The 21,623-nt window shown below is 41.2% G+C and overlaps 1 protein-coding gene across 1 annotated transcript in view; it reads right to left on the bottom strand.

Annotated features, from left to right (window-relative positions):
• The window catches only part of LOC134222356 (mucin-1-like), a 33,503-nt gene extending 13,806 nt beyond the window's left edge, over positions 1 to 19,697 (bottom strand). The window contains exon 1 of the mRNA XM_062701515.1: positions 19,510 to 19,697. Within this exon, the coding sequence (XP_062557499.1) occupies positions 19,510 to 19,697 (188 nt within the window). The remainder of the gene's footprint in view (positions 1 to 19,509) is intronic.
• Positions 19,698 to 21,623: the final 1,926 nt, after the last annotated feature.

The raw sequence follows: 21,623 nt of genomic DNA, 5'->3' as shown, positions 1-21,623 counted from the left end.
GCGGTTTATTGATAACGTATCAATACTTGTGTATTTTTAAAAGTATCATTATATTAAATATAAAAAAAATTTGTTCTTGCTTGCTTTTTTTTCTTTTGCATAACAATGCATAACATAAACGATTTTAGTTTCAGTATATTTGGCCATGAAAAAAAAGTCTTTAGCGATAAAATATAAATGCTTGATAAGATTTTTTAACATTCCCATTTTTTTCATGGATTCATTGAATTTGCTTGAAGTAATGAAGCTCATGAGTTTCCTTAATATTTGTTGAAATCATAAGAGGGTCAAACTCAAAGGGGTTAAGTGACAAAATCTATTAAGTTTTCAATATTTTTTCATACAAATCGTATGAAGATTTTAAAAATAACTAATATACTGGAAATTTTTCAATATTTTTCAAAAGCAAAGTTCTAAAACCAAAGCATTTTTAGCTATAGTCAATTCAAAGTTGAGCAAAATGTCACTTACATCCTTTTGCTTCTAACCCACTCAATTGTTTACCCAGTTAACTAACATGTTTCGTACAATGGAGTCGTTTTTTGCGCAGGTGATTGGTATTTCTCGTAAACTTTTAAATGAAATATAAAAAAGGAACAGTTCTCTTTATGAATCTTTTTTAAAATGGAATGCATTTTTACATGTTTTATAAAGAAAGTTAGTTTCTAAAATTCTTTATAACGTTGCTATATTTTCCATAACAACAGAGATTCCGACCGCAGACTTATAAACTTGATGAGTCGAAATAATTCTATGCCTGAGAAATAATTAAATAAGTACCATTGCCACATAAAAGTCAACTGAAAGTGACTATTTGGTCACTCTTTCTGGAACTGAAAGTCACTATTTGGTCCCTTTTTTCGTCAGCATTGGTCACTAAAGTCACCATTTTGAACGACATTGGTCGCTACCAGCCCTGCAATCTCGATATTTTGGGAGTTTTTCTTGGCATGTAATTTTGATTCTAGAGTCAAAACTGAATTTGTTTTACTACTGTCCGGGTTTTTTTTAAAAGAAATTCCAGGAGAAATATAGGAATTTCTCTGGAAATTCCAATAGCTGTTTGGAAAATCCATTTTAAATTCCTTCGTAAATTACTTTCAGAATTCCTACGAATATTCCTTCAGAAACTCATTTTAAAATTCTGTTAGAAAATCTTTTCAGGTTCTTTTTCGGTTATTCCTTCGACAATTTCTTCGAAAATCACTTTAGAAAAGCCACCAAGAATTAATTTGGACATATATCCAGGGATTCCTTCAGAAACCCCTCCGGAAAGGCATTTGTAATATTTTCAGAAATTCTTTTGGAACTTTCTCCAGGAAGTCTTTAGAAAATTACTTCAGTAAACCATACAAAAATACTGCAGAAATAGTTCCGGAAAGAATTCGAATTTGGAGAAATTTCTAAAGGTATTTGAGAGTTAAACTTATTTTCAAATAAAAAAAAACACTTAAAAAACGTTATGAAAACTCATATGTGAATATGTACGTTATGTGGAAGATATTGATTTGGAAAATGTATTGGAGGTAACCACTTTCCCTTCGATGGGACTCGAACCCATGACCCTACAGTACACTAGACATGACCCTACAGTCATGGGTTCGAGTCCCATCGAAGGGAAAGTGGTTACCTCCAATACATTTTCCAAATCAATATCTTCCACATAACGTACATATTCACATATGAGTTTTCATAACATTCAAGTCGGGTGGTTTAATCCCCGGAAATAGGCAATTGGGTCCTAAAGCCCTACCTCGTTTATGGTTGCAAACGATAGTGCATCGGTCAAGAATACTTGTACCGTTGTTATAAAAATTCTGGTAAAATTCTAAATCAGTAAAAATAATATTTTTGTGTTTAAGACATTTTAAGGCAAATTTTGGGCTGTGCAACATTTCAGAACGAATGAACCATCAGCCCAAAACGTCAGCCCCATATATTAACTGTCAAAGGTTGAGTCAAGTGCCCTGCGGTGTTTTGCTAGTGCGTTTGAATCCGTACGTCAAACAAGACCGAAAATGTCGAGGAAGCATTTTTCATCTATTTTTCAATTTCAAATTAAACAATGTACTTTTTGATTTTTGAGTCTAAAGGAAAACTGACACGTTTAGAATGATTACCTTCATCGTTCCCTGAAAGAAAATCGAATATCGATTCTTTATTTTAGGACCCAATTAACTTTGATTGAACTTAAAAAACGTATCAAAAAAATAAAGGAATTTACAAACAAAATTTCCGAAGATTTTCCAATAGAAATCCTGAAGAGATTCCTGAAATAATGCTTACAGTTATTTAAAGGGAAAATATCTTCCTAAAGTTTCCGAAGAAATGTTTTGAGGAATTACTGGAAGATTTTCTATTAGAAATTCCTGAAGGATTTCTACCAAATGGATTTTCGAATGTATTCCTAAAACAGTGTCCGTAGGTATTCTCATAGAGCTTCTTGAAGGATTTTCCATGGGTATCTATTTCTTAAAGGAATTTTCAAAAAAAAATCCCTAAAAATAGTTTCGAATGAATTACTGAAGAAATTCCCAAAAGACTCCGTAAAGGAATTTTCGAAGAAATCCATCAAGTAGAAGGAAATTCCAGAAGGAACTTTTGAAGAAATTTCGGAAAGTATTTCCGAAGCAATACCCTAATAAATTTTCAAGGGAACTCTTGGTGGAAGTTCTGAAGGAATTCATCAGGGAAATTTTAAATTAAATCTTAGAATTCCTTTCTCGAATTTTCTGAGGAATATCTTGAGGAATTTCCACACGAATTTCTGGATTTATAGCCGAAGTACTTTCCAATGAACTCATGTGCTGTGATGCGGAAATTTCCTAGTGAAGGATGTAATGTAAACTTTTGCTGTGGAGATATAAGCTATAGCTATTAGGATGTTCCCGCCATCAGTCTGACTGAGGCTAGCAATTGTACAAAAACCCTAAAATTCATAAAAAACATGAAATTCCTTGCTGCGTGGTTTTTTTCTCAGCTCAAAATTCTCTACGCCGATCCACCCCGCCGCCGCCGAACATTGCTTACGGCGTGACGCCGTCGACGCCGCCGCCGCCGGTGTAAAAATGGCCTTACGCCGCCGCCGTTCACAAATACTTCGGCGCACAGGTTTAGATCCAAGCCATAATTTTGGGTCGTAATATGGTCGAATGAATAGACCCAATAGGAATATTTACATTGCAAAGAGTTTATAACGGTGTTTAAAAAGGACAACATTTTTGTGATCGAAATCTATGATGGCCATATTGGAAATGGAGAACCATCTTAGTGAGTGAAATTTTTCACTGGAATTTATGATTAGACGGTGTTTCGCCGCAAAAGACACGTTTTTGATAAAAGATATAGAAAACAAACATATTTGGGTGTAATATCAATTAATTTAGTGAAGATTTACGTTATTGATGTTATAATAAATTTAAATTCATTGCCCAAAACTATATTATTTCGCGTGCGCGTAGTGCCTAATCTCAGTTTTGCACTAGCTCTCACCATGAAATCGAGCGCGCACCTCATTTCCATGAAAGTAAATTGAAAAAAAAAACTTGTAAAAGTATTATTTTGTAATCATCATCATCATGATTTTCATCAACACTTTAGTTTGTTATTATTTGTTTGCAAGATTTTGTTTCTCTTTTTTTGAAATAACATTTTTGACAGCGACCGCAGCCAAATTCCCTTTTTTGCGGGCCGCTTGAAACAGATTTTTATATACTCTTATAAGAGGTTTATAGTGGTAATCTAGAGAGGGCCATTTGGACATATCTTACTCTTATAGTGGTCATCAGAAGGTAATCCTGTAGTAATGGGTTTTATTGTCAGTTTTTGTAATTTGATCTTGAAAACCATTCCTAGAGCGGAATAAAACTTGAAATGTTACTTGGGTTGTGCTGTCTACAGAATATATGATTATAAAACAAAGCGCATTGACATGTTTTGGACTTTTTTGGGATTAGCACAAGCTGTTGTCTGCCAAAGAACTTGAAGAACTTGCAGTCAATAAGTGCACCTTTAGTTGTATTTGACTCAGCATTTTGTTTGACTTGGACACGATGCCAATGTGATTTCTGTTGTCTACAAATTAAATTATAATCCAGCAGCGCATGTTGATATACGTTAAAGGCTGCCTTTGCGAGTATCTGAAGAAAAGGCAGATAAGTGAACGCACCAAAATTTAACGTGACATCTATGCTATATACGCTAGTGAAACATGGTATGTATCAGTGGAGAACACTCAACGGCTGCATTTGTTCATTAACAAATGCCTGCAGTACATTATTCGTACTTGATGGCCTCATAATTGAATCTCAAACACCGAGCTCACTCGCCGTTGTCACCAGATGCCGATAACAACTGAAATTCGGGAAATTAATCTTGTAGTCAATTATATACCAATACAATACAATCAGCTGCATTCGACGAGGAATCTTATTCTACTGTTTCGTATTGAAAAATACCAAATGTGAATAATGTGGAATATCTACCTACCAACCATTACGAAGGTTTATCTTTTTTTTCAACCGAACGTGTTCCGGATGTTCGTTTAGCAATTTATAAATTAGAAGCAATCACCAACCAAGGTCAATTCGTAATATCCAGTCAAGTGGTATTTCTGAAGATGTAGAAATTGGACGTTATGAAGTTATTTATTTTGATAACAGAGGCTTCCATTCTGACTCTTTTGGCCAAGACTCGCCCTTCTATTTTCCCATTAACAATTACCAATTCTCATCATACCGTCTTTGTAGGCATAGCGTTTATGTTCATTTGTCACAACTTCCGATATTTTGGTTCTAATCATTCAGCCCACTGGCTGTGAAATAGATGTCTGTTCGATGTTAACAAATTCCATAGGCAACCGCCGCCGCCGCCGCGTAGGCCTATATTTTAAGACATGCTTACCTATTCGACCGAACAACCCGACAGACAACGGATGAGAAGGGTTAGCAATCGTAGCTCCAGGGGGAAGGGGATGGGAAAACATATCTCTCTTTTATATAGGATGTTCCATAAATAAATCGATTTTCGAGAAAATAGATTTCCACATGTTTCATCCCATTTTTCCAATAAGAAGCGTGCTGCCGCTCTGCTGCCTGTTCGGTGTATGGTGATACTGCTTCTGGGAATTTCCGTCTCAGATCTGCTCTGCTCGGAGGGGAGTGCCGGAAGTGTCTTAGACCTCACATAGCCGATGAAGAAAGTGTGCAGGCGAGGAAAACACTCCACTACGAATATTGGGAATCTGTACGTTGGCGGAAAAACATGCTCTTCCCGTACCTTAAGAGAGGATGGATTAAATTTGTTTTGCTTTAGTGGTTGCTAAGTGTGTGCCGCGGCAAATTATCGTCAATAAATTGTTGCTTGAATATGACAGCTTGTTGATGCAGAGCAGGGCAGGGGTAGTGAAGCTCATTTCAGCTCCAAACAACACTATAGCTGTGTAAAGTTTAGCAGCGCATTGAACGTTTTTGCTTTAGGTATTAGGATGAGGGTCTTTTGAAAAACCATCAACACAATTTCGGGAAAAATGGGTCATACACAACTGACGTCATGCAAAAATGTCGTATCTTCTTGCTTTCATTGTATATAAAAGCGTGGCATCGTTTGTGTATAAGCCCGAAGCGTCAACAACCTGAAAACAGATCGTTTCGTCGAACGCGGTTAGATGTTTTAGCCATGGTTTTACCAGAGGCAGAATTACTGAGCTGTCTGACCCAATCTTAAAATGAGCGAGCTTCGTTATCTTCTTGCTGCGTTTCTCATTGAGGTTATAGATGTTTTATATCAATGAAAACCCGTAGGTTGAAGAGGGTTCGAATGTTGAACGGGTCTTATTTTAGCTATCATCAGGTAAGAAGCATTGAAATGATTATTGTGAAAACAGTTTCGGAAGCATTTGGAAATAGGTTAGGTTTCTTAAGAAATAAATAAAGGTTCCTCTGCCATGGATTGGAAAGTCAAAAAAGTAATCCTATCTCAAGTTACAAACCGTCCTGTTAAGAAGCAAAGTTTTTGGGGGCAACCCCAGTCCTGTCGACAGGTTCATCCGTTCTAAATAATTCGTTGTATTGGCAGTAAAGAAGCATTCAACTAAACCAAAAAAGCTACCTCGAGAAACCTTATCTGAAAAGAAAATTTATTTATCCCTCCAGTAAAAGGAATTAATGCTCCGAAGGACTGGATTCATTATGGATGGTGAACAGTAAGTGGGGATTGAAATACAGTGGCATCCCATTGTAAACTACCTGCGTTCGCTTTTGCATATACCGATCTTTTCAGATGACTTCCGTTTTGTTGTTTCGTGATTATTGACGACTTTCTAATAAAAAATGAAATTATTCAAATTCACACTTGATTGTCATTCCTTTTACGGCTACATAAAATTCACACCTCGTCACCTGAAACCGGGACGGCACTGTGATTTATTTTTATTCAGATTTGGCTTCGATAAAGACTTTGTTTGCCATCAAAATATTGATAAATAATTAGATTCCGTGCGCGGGCGGGCACGCTCGGATGGTCTTTCATTGAAACGCACTGAACGGGAAGACCGACAAACCGCGCACCCACGGCAAATAAGTCGATCCGCGAGACGAGCTGAAACGCTGCCAAGCCCCACCGTGTGGTGGAGGAAGAGGCGCCGCTCAATCGGTATTAAGGTGATTCGTTCGAGCGGTTGGGGGGAGGGCTTCTGTATTGGGGTGAACGCGCTTCGTTTGATGGTAAGTAGAGTAGAAAATTGAGTTCGTACAGGAGACGTCAAATTAATTACAATTCGGTTTAGCTGACAAGTTGGCTACACGAGGCGAGACAAACCTGGTGACATAATGCCAGGGCTTTGGCGACCGATGACGCAAGATAGGGCGCAGTAATTCTGGAATTTGTCAAATCGGTTGGTAGGCGCGTCAAATTGTGATTGCCAATCATGTAGCATTAATTGAGTTTGTTCAGGATCGGTTTTGTGATGGGTTGAAGGTGACATGGAAATTAGTTTAGTGAATTGTGTACCTTTATGGTATTGTATTTCTATTCCAACACAGCGTGAATTTAGATGCCTGCTTTATGAAATTGAGAATTTTGGATTAATTGTCCAACTTATTCGAAACCTGCGCTATTGCCGTAAAATGGGAAACCTGTCCTTTAACATCACGCCCGAAGGTGTCATGCAAAGGATCGGCTTCAATTTTCGAAGTACCTACGTTTTCGAGGAAGAAGCGTTTGCACGAAAGCATGAGCATGAGCATGACCGTAGTTGCTACTCCGTGATTGACTGAACTTGCGAAATTGTACAGAGAACACAATAAATGGAGCTTAGGATTAGCTACCCATTCTCAATGTACACGTTTCGGGAGCTCAAATATCTAAAGTCAATAACGGCGCCGACCACGTCCTTACGGTCATATAGGAAGGGAAGGATTGTTTGTCCGACTCTCGTTGCTACTAGAAACCGAGTACACCTCTGCATCTTCTCGATTGTCTTGGGATATGATATCGTTTTAGTTACAAAGGATAATTTATCTGGATTCACTTCGGTAAGTGATGCGATCTATGGGATGGGAAATAACACTCTCGCTTTCTGAAACTTTCACTTTATGATTTATTCACTCACCCGCGCAAAGCAGAACAAAATTACGGCGACCGGCCGATCGTTTTGCCTTCCGCACAAACCAAAACAAAATTTTGACGACCGGCCGATCCGCTTACTGGAAAAACACGACCGGACAAGAAACAAACTTTCACTTTCTCTTTCGGGGAAGAAGCGTTTGCCCGAAAGGTTTATTTAGTCGGTCAGGTCATCTAGCCGATCAGGAAATTTGGAAAATGTAATTTGGCTAAATAGGTCATTTGGTCAAAAGGGTCATTTAGCCGAATAAATCATTGGGTCGAATGGGTCATTTGGCCGAATAGGTAATTTGGTCGAATGGGTCATTTGGCCGAATAGGACATTTAGCTGAAAAGGCCATTTGGCCGAACAGTTCATTTGGCTGATTGGTCATTTAGCTGAAAAGGCTTAAATTTGGTCGAATAGGTAATAAGCCCAAATGGGCATTTAGCCGAATAAATCATTTAGTCGAATGGGTTTTTTTCAGAATATGTCATTTGACCGAATGAATCATTTGACCGAATGAATCATTTGGCCGAATAGGTGTTTTGGTCGACTGGGTAATTTGACCGAATAGATCATTTAGCTGAAAAGGCCATTTGACCGAATAGGTTATTTGGATGAATAGATGGATTAACTGAAAAGACCATTTGGCCGAATAGGTAATTTGGTCGAATGGGCCAATTGGCTGAATAGGTCATTTAGCTAAAAAGGCCATTTTGTTAAATGAGTCATTTGGCCGAATAGGTAACTTGTTGGAATGAGTCATTTGGCCGAAAAGGTAATTTGGCCGAATAGGTCATTAAGCTAAAAAGGCCATTTGGTCAAACGGATCATTTGGCTGATTAAATCTTTTGGTTTAATGGGTCATTTAGCCGAATAGGTAATTTGGGCAAATGGGTCATTTGGTCGAACAGGTAATTTGGTCGAATGGGTCATTTGACCGAACAGGTCATTTGGCCGAATAATTCATTTGGCTGAAAAGGCAATTTGGCCCATTTGGCTAAATAGGTAATTTATCTGAAAAAGCCATTTGACCAAAAAGGTCATTTTGCCGAAAAAATCATTTGGTCAAATGGGTCATTTGGCTGAATAGGTCATTTGGCCGAATGGAAGATTTCGCCAAATAGGTCAGTTGGCCATTGGTCATTGGGCTGCATAGGTCATTTGGCCGAATAGGTCATTTTGTCGAATAGTTCATTCGGTCAAATGGGTCATTTGGTCGAATAAATCATTTGGTCGATTTGGTTGTTTGGCCGAATAGGTCATTTGGTCAAATAGGACATTTGGCCGATAAGGTCACTTGGCTTATTGGTCATTTAGCTGAAAAGGCCATTTGACCGAACAGGACATTTGGCCGATTAGGTCATTTGGATGAACAAGTCAATTGGCCGAATATGTCATTTGGCCAAAAAGATTATTTGACGTCTCACTTCTCAAAAATTATTTTTCACTTCTCTATGCGAAAAGAGACGATTCACTACTCACTCAGTGCTTCTCACTTTTCATAGTGAGTAGTGAGAAATGAGGAGTGAAAAGTGAGAAGTCTGTTTTTTCACTTCGCACAAATAATTTCTCACTTCTCACTGTGAAAGGTATTGAGACGTCTCACTTTTCACTTCGCACTACTTACGCTTCACAGTGAGAAGTGAGCAATGATAAATTAGAAGTGAGAAGTGACACGTCTTACTTCTCATTTCACGCTTCTTATTTCTCACTTATCACATCTCACTGTGAAAAGTGGAAAAAGTGAAGTAAGTTGGGAGACGCCTAACTTCTCACTTCGCGCCTTTCAATTTTCATAATCAGAAGTGAGAAATCTATAGTGCGAAATGAGAATTGAGACGTTTAATTTCTCACTTCTAACTAATCATTTCTTAATTCTCACGTTACACTGTGAAAAGTGAGAAGTGCGAAGTCAGTTGTGAAACGTCTCACTTCTCACTTCACACTAATCACTTTTAACAGCAAGAAGTGAGAAGTGAGAAATAATTAGTGAGAAGTTAGACTTCTCACTTCTAAATAATCATTTCTCACTTCTCTGAGTGAGTACGGCGAACGTTCGCTAATTGGGTTTTTCTAGTTGGGGCGCTTTTTAGTTGGGGGTTCGCTAACTAGGGTGAAACCCAATTAAAAAGCGGCTAAACGTAAGAATTTACTTACGTACTTATGGATCCTGTACACCTCCGGTGGTACAAAGGGCCGACTTGAAAGATCTCCATCCTGAGCGTTGCTCGGCTATCGCTTTAACCTGTTGCCAGGTTAGATTTCGGTCGACTTCTTTAATTTCTTTATCGAGGCTTCGCCGCCATGAACCTCTGGGTCTGCCTCTGCTGCGATGTTCCGCTGGATTCCAGTCTAATGTTTGTTTACAGATTTCGTTTCCGCCTCTAGGTAGAGTGTGGCCGACCCAGCCCCACTTACGATCCCGAATATCTCTTGCTATCGGCCTCTGGTGACAACGACGATGGAGCTCGTTGTTTGAGATCCAGTTGTGAGGCCACCAGGCCCGAATTATATACCGCAGGCATCTGTTAATTAACACCTGCAGCCGCTGAGTGTTCTCCACTGATACACACCATGTTTCGCTAGCGTATAACAGCACAGAAACGTCAGAATGTGATGAAAAAACGCGTAAACGTTTTGTTTCCGTGTTTGGCGGGATCGATATTTTCTGGCACGATCACTGTAGTACGAAGTGAGATGTCTACTCACTTTTCACAGTAATTAGTTAGGAATGAGGAGTGATAAAGGAGACGTCTCACTTCTCATTTCTCACTTATCACTTCTCACAGTAAAAAATGGGAAGAGCTAAGTAGGAAGGGAAACACCTCTCTTCTCACTTATCATTTCTAACTTCTTATTTCTCACTTTTGCAGTGAGAAGTGAGAAATGATGATTGAAAAGTGAAACGTCAAAGGTCGAATGGACAAAAGGTCGAAGGGTCAAAAGGTCGAATATGTGTCATAACGTCGAAGGTCAAAAGGTCGAAGGACAAAAGATCGAAAGAACAAAAAGACAAGAAATGAGATGGGAGTTGTGAGTAAGATAAATGAGAAATGAGAAGTCAAAAGTTAAAATTGAGAAATGAGAAGTGGAAAGGAAGAAATAAGAAGTACACAGTGACAAGTGAAAAATGTGATGTGAGAAGTGAGGAACGGAGAAGTAAGAGTGAGAGGTAAAAAAGAAGAAAAGATGAAACATATGTAGTAGGAAAGCGAAAGGAAGAAAGAAAAAGTACAGAAGAGGAAAAAAGAACAGAGAAAGAAAAAAGAAGGAAGATGGAAGAAGAAAAAAAAGGAAGAAAGAAAGATAGAGTAAAAAAGGAAAAGAAAAAAAAGGAAGAAGGAGAGAAGACACAATGAAGCAGAACATAAGAAAAAAGGAGAAAGAAGTAACAGGAAAAGAGAAGAAAGATGGAAGAAATGAGGAAGAAAGAAGAGAGAAATAAGGAAGAAAGAATAAATGAAAAAGAAAGATGGAAGAAATAAGGAATAGATAAAAGAGAAATAAGGAATAATGATGAATGAAAGAAGGAAGAAAGGAAGGAAGAAGAAAGAAGGAAAACAAAGGATGAAAGAAGGAAGAAAGAAGAAAAGAAGGAAGAAAGAAAAAGAAAATAGCAAGAAAAACAGGAAACAAGGAAGAAGAAAGAAAGAAGGGAGAAAAAAGGAAGAAAGAGAAAAGAAAGAAGGAAGGAAGGAGAGAAAAAAGGAGAAAGAAAGTAGTAAGAAAGAAGGAAAAAAGAAAGAAAAAAGGAAGAATAAAGAAAGTGGAACGAAGGAATGAAAACGGAAGAAATAATGAAAAAAAGGAAGATGGAAGAACGAAGAAAGAAAGGAGGAAAAATAGAAGGAAAAAAGGAAGAAAAAAGAAATAAGGAAAAAAAGTAAGAAAAACTACGGAAGAAAGGGAGAAAAGAGGAAGAAAAAGGGAAGAAAGAAGGATGAAAAAAGGAAGAGAAAAGGAAGAAAAAAGAAAAAAAGAAGAGAGAAGCAAAAAAGAAAGTCAAAAAGGAAAAAAAAAGATTATAAGAGGATAATAAGAAAAAAGGAAGGAGAACAGGAAACAAAAGGGGGGAGAAAGAAAGAAGAAAGAGAGAACAAATAAGGAAGAAAGAAGGAAGAAAGGAGGGAAAAAAGAAGAAAGCAAATAGGAAGAAAGAAGAGAGAAAGAAGGAAGAGAAAAGGTTGAAAGAAGGAAGCAAGAAGGAAGGAAAGAAGAAAGAAAAAAGGAAAAAAGAAAGAAGTTAGAAATAAAAAAGATGAAATATGAAAGGAAGAAGGAAGAGAGAAGTAAGAGAGAATAAAGGAGGAAAAAGAATTGAAGGAAGGAAACATATGAAGTAAGTAGGAAGAAAGAAAAAGAGAATAGAAGGAAAAGGGAAGAAGAAAGAAGAAAAAAGGAATAAAAAAAAACTTTTCGTCCTTTCGACCTTTTGACGCAGTTTATTTGTTTCTACCTTTTGCCTTTTCGACTATTGACCCTTCGACCTTTTGTCCTTTCGACCTTTTGTCCTTCCGACCTTTTGTCCTTTCGACCTTTTGACCTTCGACCTTTTGTCATTCGACCTTGGTCAAATGACTTTCGGCCTAATGTCGAACAAACGGACTAGTGTCATTCGGCCAAATGACTTTCGGCCGAATGGGTTTCGGCAAAACGATCCTTCTCCATGATTTTCATAAGTTTTGCGATTATCTGTTTCAGGTCAAAGCATCGTAACGTTTTCTGGTGATGTTCCATTCTGTATTGTATTTCATCAACATTTAAATTATACAATAAACTCTTTTTTACTGGATGCTCAAGAACTGTATTTGTTCTCTCAATCTATAAATTTAAATTATCTAACACGATATCTTTCCTTAGTATATAGTCTTTTCGATATTCCTGTTTTTTAAACATGTTTATAATAATTGTTCATTTGTTTTCTACTTTTAGGTAAAACTTCCAAGTCCAAGAATGGAATCATAAGTTTTGATAAAGCCGTGAGTAATTTCTAAAATTTGTTTTTCGAAACTTACCTCGAATCTGCTTTAAGATGACTACACTATCGACGATATCTAAACTGTTATTCATTCTAAGACTTTGTTCTGGGTTACTGATTAATTGAAAAAGCAAATGCAGATAAATCTAGCTAATTAAGTGATGGCTTGTCTCACGAGAATCTGATGAGTACTCATCAGTTTCTTTTTCAAATTCGTTTATTTCAGGAGCTCAGGCGTGTATAATACTTAACGGAACCGAGACTCTTTATAATATTTACAAACTAAATCATTATTATCAACACTTAGTAAGGGGAAATTTACATAGACTAAGATACTCGTACTCATTAGTTTAACATAAATCCACCCACCCCCACAGAGACAAACTTATAGTACTTTCTATTCGAGATCCAAGAGATTAACTAGTAACATTAAAATTGCGCCATCAAGTGCAATTCAGAAAAAAACCAGACCAATTTTTTGGCTACGCCACTGAAGACCGGTAGTTCTTGCTCGATGCTCGAGGAGGACTTGCAAGCACTCGGATCATTCGGGGGACTGCTGTTTAGGACCATCTTTGGTAGTGTGCAAGAAGACATTGTATAGCGGCGAAGGATGAATTACGAGCTTGCTCTATTCTACGACGAATCCAATATCGAGAAGGTAGCTAAATGCGGATGGGTATGATGGGCAGGGCATGTTGCAAGAATGCCGGATAGCAACCCTGCGAAGTTTGATTCTGATCCGGTAGGTACAAGTAGGCGTGGAGCGCAGCGATCGAGGTGGGTTGACCAGTCCGTCAAGGTTACTGCACATAAAGGTTATCTAATTTTTTCATACAATATTTATTTTTGAAATACCTAATTTTAAAAGGCCTTGCATCTGACAGTGCGCAAGTTCGAGTGTCAACTACAAAAATCGTTTGTGTTCATCATTGTGGCAAAGCGTTTGAAAGTACGAAGTTTTTAAAACGGGAAAAGAGCAATATTTCGAAGTTGGAGGTTGGTTCGATGAGTTGATGGGAAATAATCTTTCTAGTCCAAATCTCACTCCGTAACACACCGCGTAAAGGTTTCTACCAAGTGTTACGCGAATGCTGGCGCTTCATATAACAGTTCTTAATAAGCATTGATTTATATCCAGCTTTCGATCGTAGTTTGCCTTTTTTGTTGTCTTAAATTCCGCTCTAGTGTTTCCCATTCCTATTACTCTTCTCAAGGCAATCTAAGCAAAACATTAGATTAACACGCAAAATACTTCTATTATTTTCCTATAAAGAAATCCTACTTAAGGAAAAACAATTTTATAAACCGCAAAACATTACCTGCCGCGGCCAGCTGTTTACCGCACGAAGAAAAAGGTAAACTTTCCTGAAGCGCACCCGCCACGGCAAGAACGCATTCCGCCGATTAAAATGTGCTGAAGTTGAACCAAGTTTAATTAATTTTATTTTGACGATACACAGGAAGATGCTTGCAAAAACTGGGACGATGTTCTGTGGCTGCGCACAACATGATAGCAAGATAGAGAAAATTGGGGACACATTTCTTTCTTCAACAATAATTTCTGAATACAGAAACAATAGAAATACGTGATAACAATATAACAAAATTGCTAGAACTTAGGCATAGTAACGTGTTTCACACACCGCGCTATAAATGTTCTGGCATGAAAGAGATTCATGCATCTGTGCTTTATATTTTGTTGCACCACCGAGTATTTTATGTTTTAGTACCTTACACGCGAAAGCATCGAAAGCATTTCAATCTATGTCTTTTAACTTCACGTTGCATGTCCAGTCCACCAGAAGTTTTTAAGCAGCGTCAATTTCGTTTTCATTCTTAAGTTGCAGAATTCTACTGCCTTTCGATCGATTCCAATGAGGTTTATGTCGCCCTCCAAGCCCAAGGGCACATGCGACCGTGACAGTGCTGCTCTTTTGCACACCAAATATCCTAATCCTCGCGTCCGATGTTGAACAGCAAGTTTGGAAGCGCAACACCCTGCTCAAATCTGTCAAAGATAACACATGAAGCTGACATTGCTTACAGCTTATAAGATTGGATTGATTGTGAGGAGTGTGTAAGGAAAAATAAAATAAATTAAACATATTTAAGGAAGCTAAGCCATCAGAAACCATATGCCACAATGTCAATTAATTACAGACTTCATCATCGAACCGGACTGACGTCCGGCGTCATGAGCAATATGTGTGTAATTATCTCACTTTAAGCTTTCAGATTAATTAATAATCACCTCGCACTCCCCCTGGTCCCTTAAGCTTATACTAATCTCACTGTTTCCAAGCGCTTCTGCAGAGGTTTTTCGAAACAACCCACCCACCACCATATACAACCCGCTAACGAATGACGCTACACAACTTCGCATTGAACTAGACTGGGCCATGGCAGCTTTCCAGCAAGATCACCAACCTTGGGACGCTTTCTTCATCCGAGAAAAACTCGTACTTTACGCCAGTGCAGCATTTCTCCTATAGCTGGGGCTGCCAGATTTCGGCGAGAAAGTTCGTCCCAAAGCCGGTCTTCGGGGTCTCTGCACAGCAACGTTCTTCGGTTTTGGCCCTTGCCATTGTTCTGCATCCAGCTTAAGGAAATATTTATTATAATATTTTTTTTGTTTGCTTCCTCGTAGAGCAACATTCTTGCAGCGTTCGCATGCACCGTACGTACTCGAAATGGTTTGGCCGGGAGCAGCAAGAGCAAAATTTAATCGCAAAATTTAATTGAAAATATAAACAAAGTGTTTGCGAAACGATAAGGTGTTTGGATGTACTTTTTTTCGGAGCCAGAAGCGAAGCAAACTGCAGCCACTATATAGCGAGTGTGGGAAAATAAAATGCTGCGAATGGCATTTTTTGAAAGGAGGTACGCTGTGTGGTGGAAATTGCTTGTTTCGAAGTTCTTTGTCGGTGTCGGAATCTGCAACCCCTACTATGCAGCATAAGCGGCAAAGTTTAATCTGAAAATGGTGCCGAGTTAATTTAAATTTAATGCATTCTAAATGTTTATTGATCTAGGAGGATGAAAGTGAGTAGTTCTAGAGGCAACTAAGGTGCCAAACAATGGCTTTCAAAATTCACGTGAAGTACCTACAGAAACAAAATTAAAAAACTCAGTGAATTTGAAGAAATTCTCTTCCTCGGTGTTATTATAATAATCATCATAATCCTTATCATATTATCATAAGTGTTATTATCATTTAGTATGTTAAATGATACTAGTGTTCCACGCTGTACATATTAGACATAGAGCAATGTATCCTTAGACAAAGTTGTAGGGGAGAAATAGCGATAAAAGTCCGCCATACAACACTTTTCGGCATTCCGCCTCTGGAATGAATTATTTACTGAATATCAAATGATGATAAAATTATAAGTTCAATCCCTGAAATAGTGCGAATGAAACCTCGACCTAAGTCCTCTCCTCTGAAACACGCTCGCGCAGAAACTTTAGAAACTATAGAAAATAATGATATGGAAATGCTAATATCATCTTCCAAACTTGGACGTACATGTTCATGATAGTATTAGAGGCGAAAGTATAGAATTGATAGTTCCGTTAGGATACGGCAGGCATGAAGAATGTTTTTTTTTATTTTTTATAGAAGTCGATTTGAAAGCGAGCGGGGTGCAATATTTGTGATGGCACATATCACACGACCTTCCTTCTGCCAAGCTCCCGTATGAAGGGGAGGGCAGAATATCCAAGTTTGAAGCTGATATATCTCACTGGCTTATACAAATCGTTTAACTTCACGTAGAAGTAACACACACGAAATCATTAATTTAGTATAGAAAATAGCCACCACAGACAAACAGACATAACACTCATGAAATTCTCATCGTTCACTGCTTTACTGATTATTTTAAATAATCATTAGTTGGCTAATCGGTCACAAGTGGCGCGCGCATCGGAATTGCTCGAGTTTGACGTTTGTTCACTAACGCCATCTCGTTCGTGATTTGCCCAACTAAGTGAAAACAGTGTTTGTACGACGACGAATTTGATGAGTGAATTTTCAATGTGTTATGTCTGTTTGTCTGTGTAGCCACCGTCATTTGTCAATTTTGAAGAGTACTCTGACGGACGGGGATTGAGTACCGTGAGAGACTTTTTTGTCGCAAGCTGACAGGATAAAGCACTATGTACATGAGACAGTTGTGCGTATAACGGCAGTATACCCCATGATAAATTTCTTTTGAAAAGCTCCAACCGCGGGGAGCACTGGTTCTGGTGATGAATTTCAACTTTTTCTACACAGATGTGCTGTTCCCAACACAAAATGAGCAAAAACAAAGCGAAAATCATCATTTCTCTGGGAGGCTTATACGATTCTGTTTTTTCGCTCTGTATACATGGTTGATAAATTTGTTACCTTGGCTTGTTATGATTCGGAACAGTTTTTGCCTTTTTTTTATCGTTGTTGGTTATCTATTGAGAGCGATTTCTGCAAATCTTGCTGCCGGAATTATGGGAAAAACTCGTTGTTTGAGATTTGTTTATCATAAACTTTACCCGCCTTTGCCAGCCAGTCCGCTTTTTCTTTGCCATAGATTAAGCATTCGTCAATGGTTGTCGAGATCCTGGACACTATTCCTGTTGACTTTCGTGAAACAGAAACTATTCTCGAATTGGATCGGGAAAGTTTCGTGACAGCTTTTGGGCTCAATTGGGAGCCATCTACGGGCTTTCTCTCTTGCAAGCAACCGAAGTTGGTCGGCTGCGAACAGTTGATGAAACCCGTCATACTTTCGTTGATCCGCTGGGTTTGATCGGTCGTTCATCGTCAAGTTGAAGATTTTGCTGCACATGTTGGGGAAGCTGCAGTTGGATTGGGACATCTAAGTGCCAGCTGGACTTGGTCAGAACTTCAACAGAGCATACACCTCCTTAGCCAGCTGAAGATTCCTCGACAACTCGTAGAAACGGGTTTTGTGACGCTTCACTAGACGTCTACGGAGCTTGCCTTTATCTTCGATCAGCTTCGACAAGCGGTTCCGTCACCGCAAAATTGAAGGTCGCTCCGTTTGAAAGCCAATCTATACCGAGACTTGAGCTGTGTGCTGCGCTCCTACTGGCCCATCTCCTCACAAAGTTCTCTAGCAACGTCGATATTAACAGCAAGTTTTACCTCTGGTCTGATTCGAAGATTGTCCTCAGCTGACTTGCAGCAACGCCGTCGACCGGGGAAGTTTACGTCGCAAACCGTGTAGCCGAAGTACAGGAGCTAACCGCACATGCCTGCTGGCACCATGTTGCCTCCGGAGACAATCCCGCTGATCTAATCTCCCATAGCACTTCGGTCGATTTTCTCCTCGACAATTCGCTATAGTGGCATGGCGCACATTGGCTAACGAAATTTGAAGAAGAATTGCCACAATCATCGTTCACACCAGTAGCCGCTTTCGATATGGGAAGAACGCCGACGTAGAAGACGCCGACGCCGACAGATGCACCTTAAAACGCATCACGGTGGACCTGAACTACTGTTATCCACCCTTCGCCTGACATTTTGGCCTCTTGGCGGTTGGAATCTGGTCCGCAAGGTTTACCTTGCACAAAAACAAGACCATCGCCACTGCAGCAGTTGATGGGCGATCTACCTGCTGTACGAGACGAGTGCATCAAGCATACCCGTTCCAAAACATTCAAATCGAATACGCGGGCCCTGTTTACCTGCGAACAGCGAACACCTGACGAACCATACTGTTCGAGGGATACATTGCAGTATTTGTCTGCCTCGCTACGAAGGCCGTTCAGGTGAAACTGGTCGACATCCTCACAACAGAAGCATGCATTGCCTGTCTTTTTTTTCAGTAGGGCGGGAATCTGCATCCAGACACCGGTGGGCTACCGGCGAACGGGGTTTAGCTACTGCCGACCCGCTAAAACCACCCTGTTCACAGACCCTGAGTCTCCCCGGAACAGTCTTTTCGGCATTACTTCTGGGAGGGGTCTGTGCGACTACGCACGCCCACATACTAGCTACCCACTAGCTTCAAATCGCAACAAGCCACCCACTAGTTCCTCTACCTCATAACTAGCTACCCACTAGTTCTTCTACTAATTAAATAACTACCCGCTGGTACCTCACCCTCGAGACTAGCTACCCGCTAGTCGGCGCTATCCGACTGCTGCTCGGCGCGCCAATTGCGCTGCAAGATGCTGGCAATCTGAGTGGTAGCGGCCGAGACCGCGTTCCACTTTTCAACCTCTTGACACATCCTCTGGATAAGATTATCCGGAGTAGTGTCCCTCCCGCACACCTCAAGCATTTCGCTCCTAACATCGACGAAACGAGGACATACGAATAGTACGTGCTCGGTAGTTTCGTCGACCCCTGGGCAGTCCGGGCAGACGGGAGAGTCCGTATGCCCAAACCTATGTAGGTACCACCTAAAGCAGCCATGGCCTGACATGGCCCCATGCCTCCTATTAACCCATCTTGATACGCTTGGTATCAGCTGATGGGTCCACCTACCCTTAGAAGAGTTATCCCAGTCCCGTTGCCACTTGATAGTCGAGGTGGCTCTAATGGCTTTACGGGCTCCTCTGGTTCCGCGCATGTCGAAACTCGCCTCCTCTTCCCGTATGACTAGTCCAATGGGCAACATACACGCAATCACACAAGCTGCATCCCGTGATACCGTGCGGTAGGCACTTATCACTCTGAGACACGCTAGCCTGTGTACACTCTCCAGCTTCTGCAGGTTATGTCATCCTGGATAATGCCGCAATAGCTGTCGAAGCTCTCCTGCAGGCGTAATCTACGTGACTGCCGAAGTTCAGTCTATCGTCGATCAGCACCCCGAGGAGCTTCACCTCCCGCTTGGAAATGATCTCACAGTCGCCCACGCGAACCACTGCCTCCTGTACCGACTTACGGTTGTTAACAACAACCAACTCTGTTTTGTGATGAGCTAGCCCCAGCTGCCTTGAGCTCATCCATTCCTCTACCATAGCGATCGCGTGGGCCGCCGTAAGTTCCACTTCCTCAATCGACTCTCCGTAAACCTCCAGCGTTATGTCGTCGGCAAAGCCAACGATCTTAACACCTGTGGGGAACTTCAGTCTTAAAACACTATCGTACATAGTGTTCCATAGCACCGGGCCCAGGATAGATCACTGAGGGACTCCTGCGGTGATAGAAGCACTACCCTCCCCTCCATCGGTCTCGTATTATAGTATGCGATTCTGGAAATAGCTTTCCAAAATGCTGTACAGGCCCTCCGGAATGCCCAACCGGAGTAACGAGAGCGCGATGGCATCCCAGCTTGCGCTGTTGAATGCGAGGTTTCCGAGCCTCTTGAAAGGAGGCTTCCGAGCCTCTTGAAAGGAGGCTTCCGAGCCTTTTGAAAGGAGGCTTCCGAGCCTTTTGAAAGGAGGCTTTCGAACCTCTTGAAAGGAGGCTTTCGAGCTTCTTGAAAGGAGGCTTCCGAGCCTCTTGAAAGGCGGCTTCCGAGCCTCTTGAAAGGAGGCTTCCGAGACTCTCAAAAGTAGTCTTTCGAGCCTCTTGAAAGGAGGCTTCCGACCCTCTTGAAAGGAGGCTTCCCACCCTCCTGAAAGGAGGCTTTCGAACCTCTTGAAAGGAGGCTTTCGAGCTTCTTGAAAGAAGGCTACCGAGCTTCTTGAAAGGAGGCTTCCGAGCCTCTTGAAAGGAGGCTTCCGACCCTCTTGAAAGGAGGCTTCCCAGCCTCTTGAAAGGAGGCCTGAGCCTCTTGAAAGGAGGCTTCTGAGCCTCTTGAAAGGAGGCTTGAGCCTCTTGAAAGGAGGCTTCTGAGCCTCTTGAAAGGAGGCTTCAGGCCTCTTGAAAGGAGGCTTCTGAGCCTCTTGAAAGGAGGCTTCTGAGCCTCTTGAAAGGAGGCTTCTGAGCCTCTTGGAAGGAGGCTTGAGGCCTCTTGAAGGAGGCTTCCAGAGCCTCTTGAAAGGAGGCTTCAGAGCCTCTTGAAAGAAGGCTTCCGAGCCTCTTGGAAGGAGGCTTCCGAGCCTCTTGAAAGGAGGCTTCCGAGCCTCTTGAAAGGACACTTCAGAACTTCTTGCAAGGAGGCTTCAGAATCTCTTGAAAGAAGGCTTTAAAGCCTCTTGAAAGAAGGCTTCCGAGCCTCTTGGAAGGAGGCTTCCGAGCCTCTTGGAAGGAGGCTTCCGAGCCTCTTGGAAGGAGGCTTCCGAGCCTCTTGGAAGGAGGCTTCCGAGCCTCTTGGAAGGACGCTTCCGAGCCTCTTGGAAGGACGCTTCCGAGCCTCTTGGAAGGACGCTTCCGAGCCTCTTGGAAGGACGCTTCCGAGCCTCTTGGAAGGACGCTTCCGAGCCTCTTGGAAGGAGGCTTCCGAGCCTCTTGGAAGGAGGCTTCCGAGCCTCTTGGAAGGAGGCTTCCGAGCCTCTTGAAAGGAGGTTCCGAGTCGCTTGGAAGGAGGCTTCCAAACTTCTTGGAAGGAGGCTTCCGAGCCTCTTGGAAGGAGGCTTCCGAGCCTCTTGGAAGGAGGCTTCCGAGCCTCTTGGAAGGAGGCTTCCGAGCCTCTTGGAAGGGGGCTTCCGAGCCTCTTGGAAGGAGGCTTCCGAGCCTCTTGGAAGGAGGCTTCCGAGCCTCTTGGAAGGAGGCTTCCGAGCCTCTTGGAAGGAGGCTTCCGAGCCTCTTGGAAGGAGGCTCCCGAGCCTCTTGGAAGGAAGCTTCCGAGCCTCTTGGAAGGAGGCTTCCGAGCCTCTTGAAAGGAGGCTTCCGAGCCTCTTGAAAGTAGGCTTCCGAGCCTCTTGAAAAGAGGCTTCCGAGCCTCTTGAAAGGAGGCTTCCGAGCCTCTTGAAAGGAGGCTTCCGAGCCTCTTGAAAGGAGGCTTCCGAGCCTCTTGAAAGGAGGCTTCCGAGCCTCTTGAAAGGAGGCTTCCGAGCCTCTTGAAAGGAGGCTTCCGAGCCTCTTGAAAGGAGGCTTCTAAGCCTATTGATCGGCTTTTGATTCCTCTGAAAGGAGATTTTAAAGTATCTTGAATAAACACAGGAGGCTTCCTAGCCTCTTGAAAGGAGGTT

Source organism: Armigeres subalbatus, chromosome 3, assembly GCF_024139115.2.
Source record: "Armigeres subalbatus isolate Guangzhou_Male chromosome 3, GZ_Asu_2, whole genome shotgun sequence".
Lineage (NCBI taxonomy): Eukaryota > Metazoa > Arthropoda > Insecta > Diptera > Culicidae > Armigeres > Armigeres subalbatus.
The sequence above is the reverse complement of the archived record's forward strand: the minus strand, read 5'-3'. Positions and strand labels throughout refer to the sequence as shown.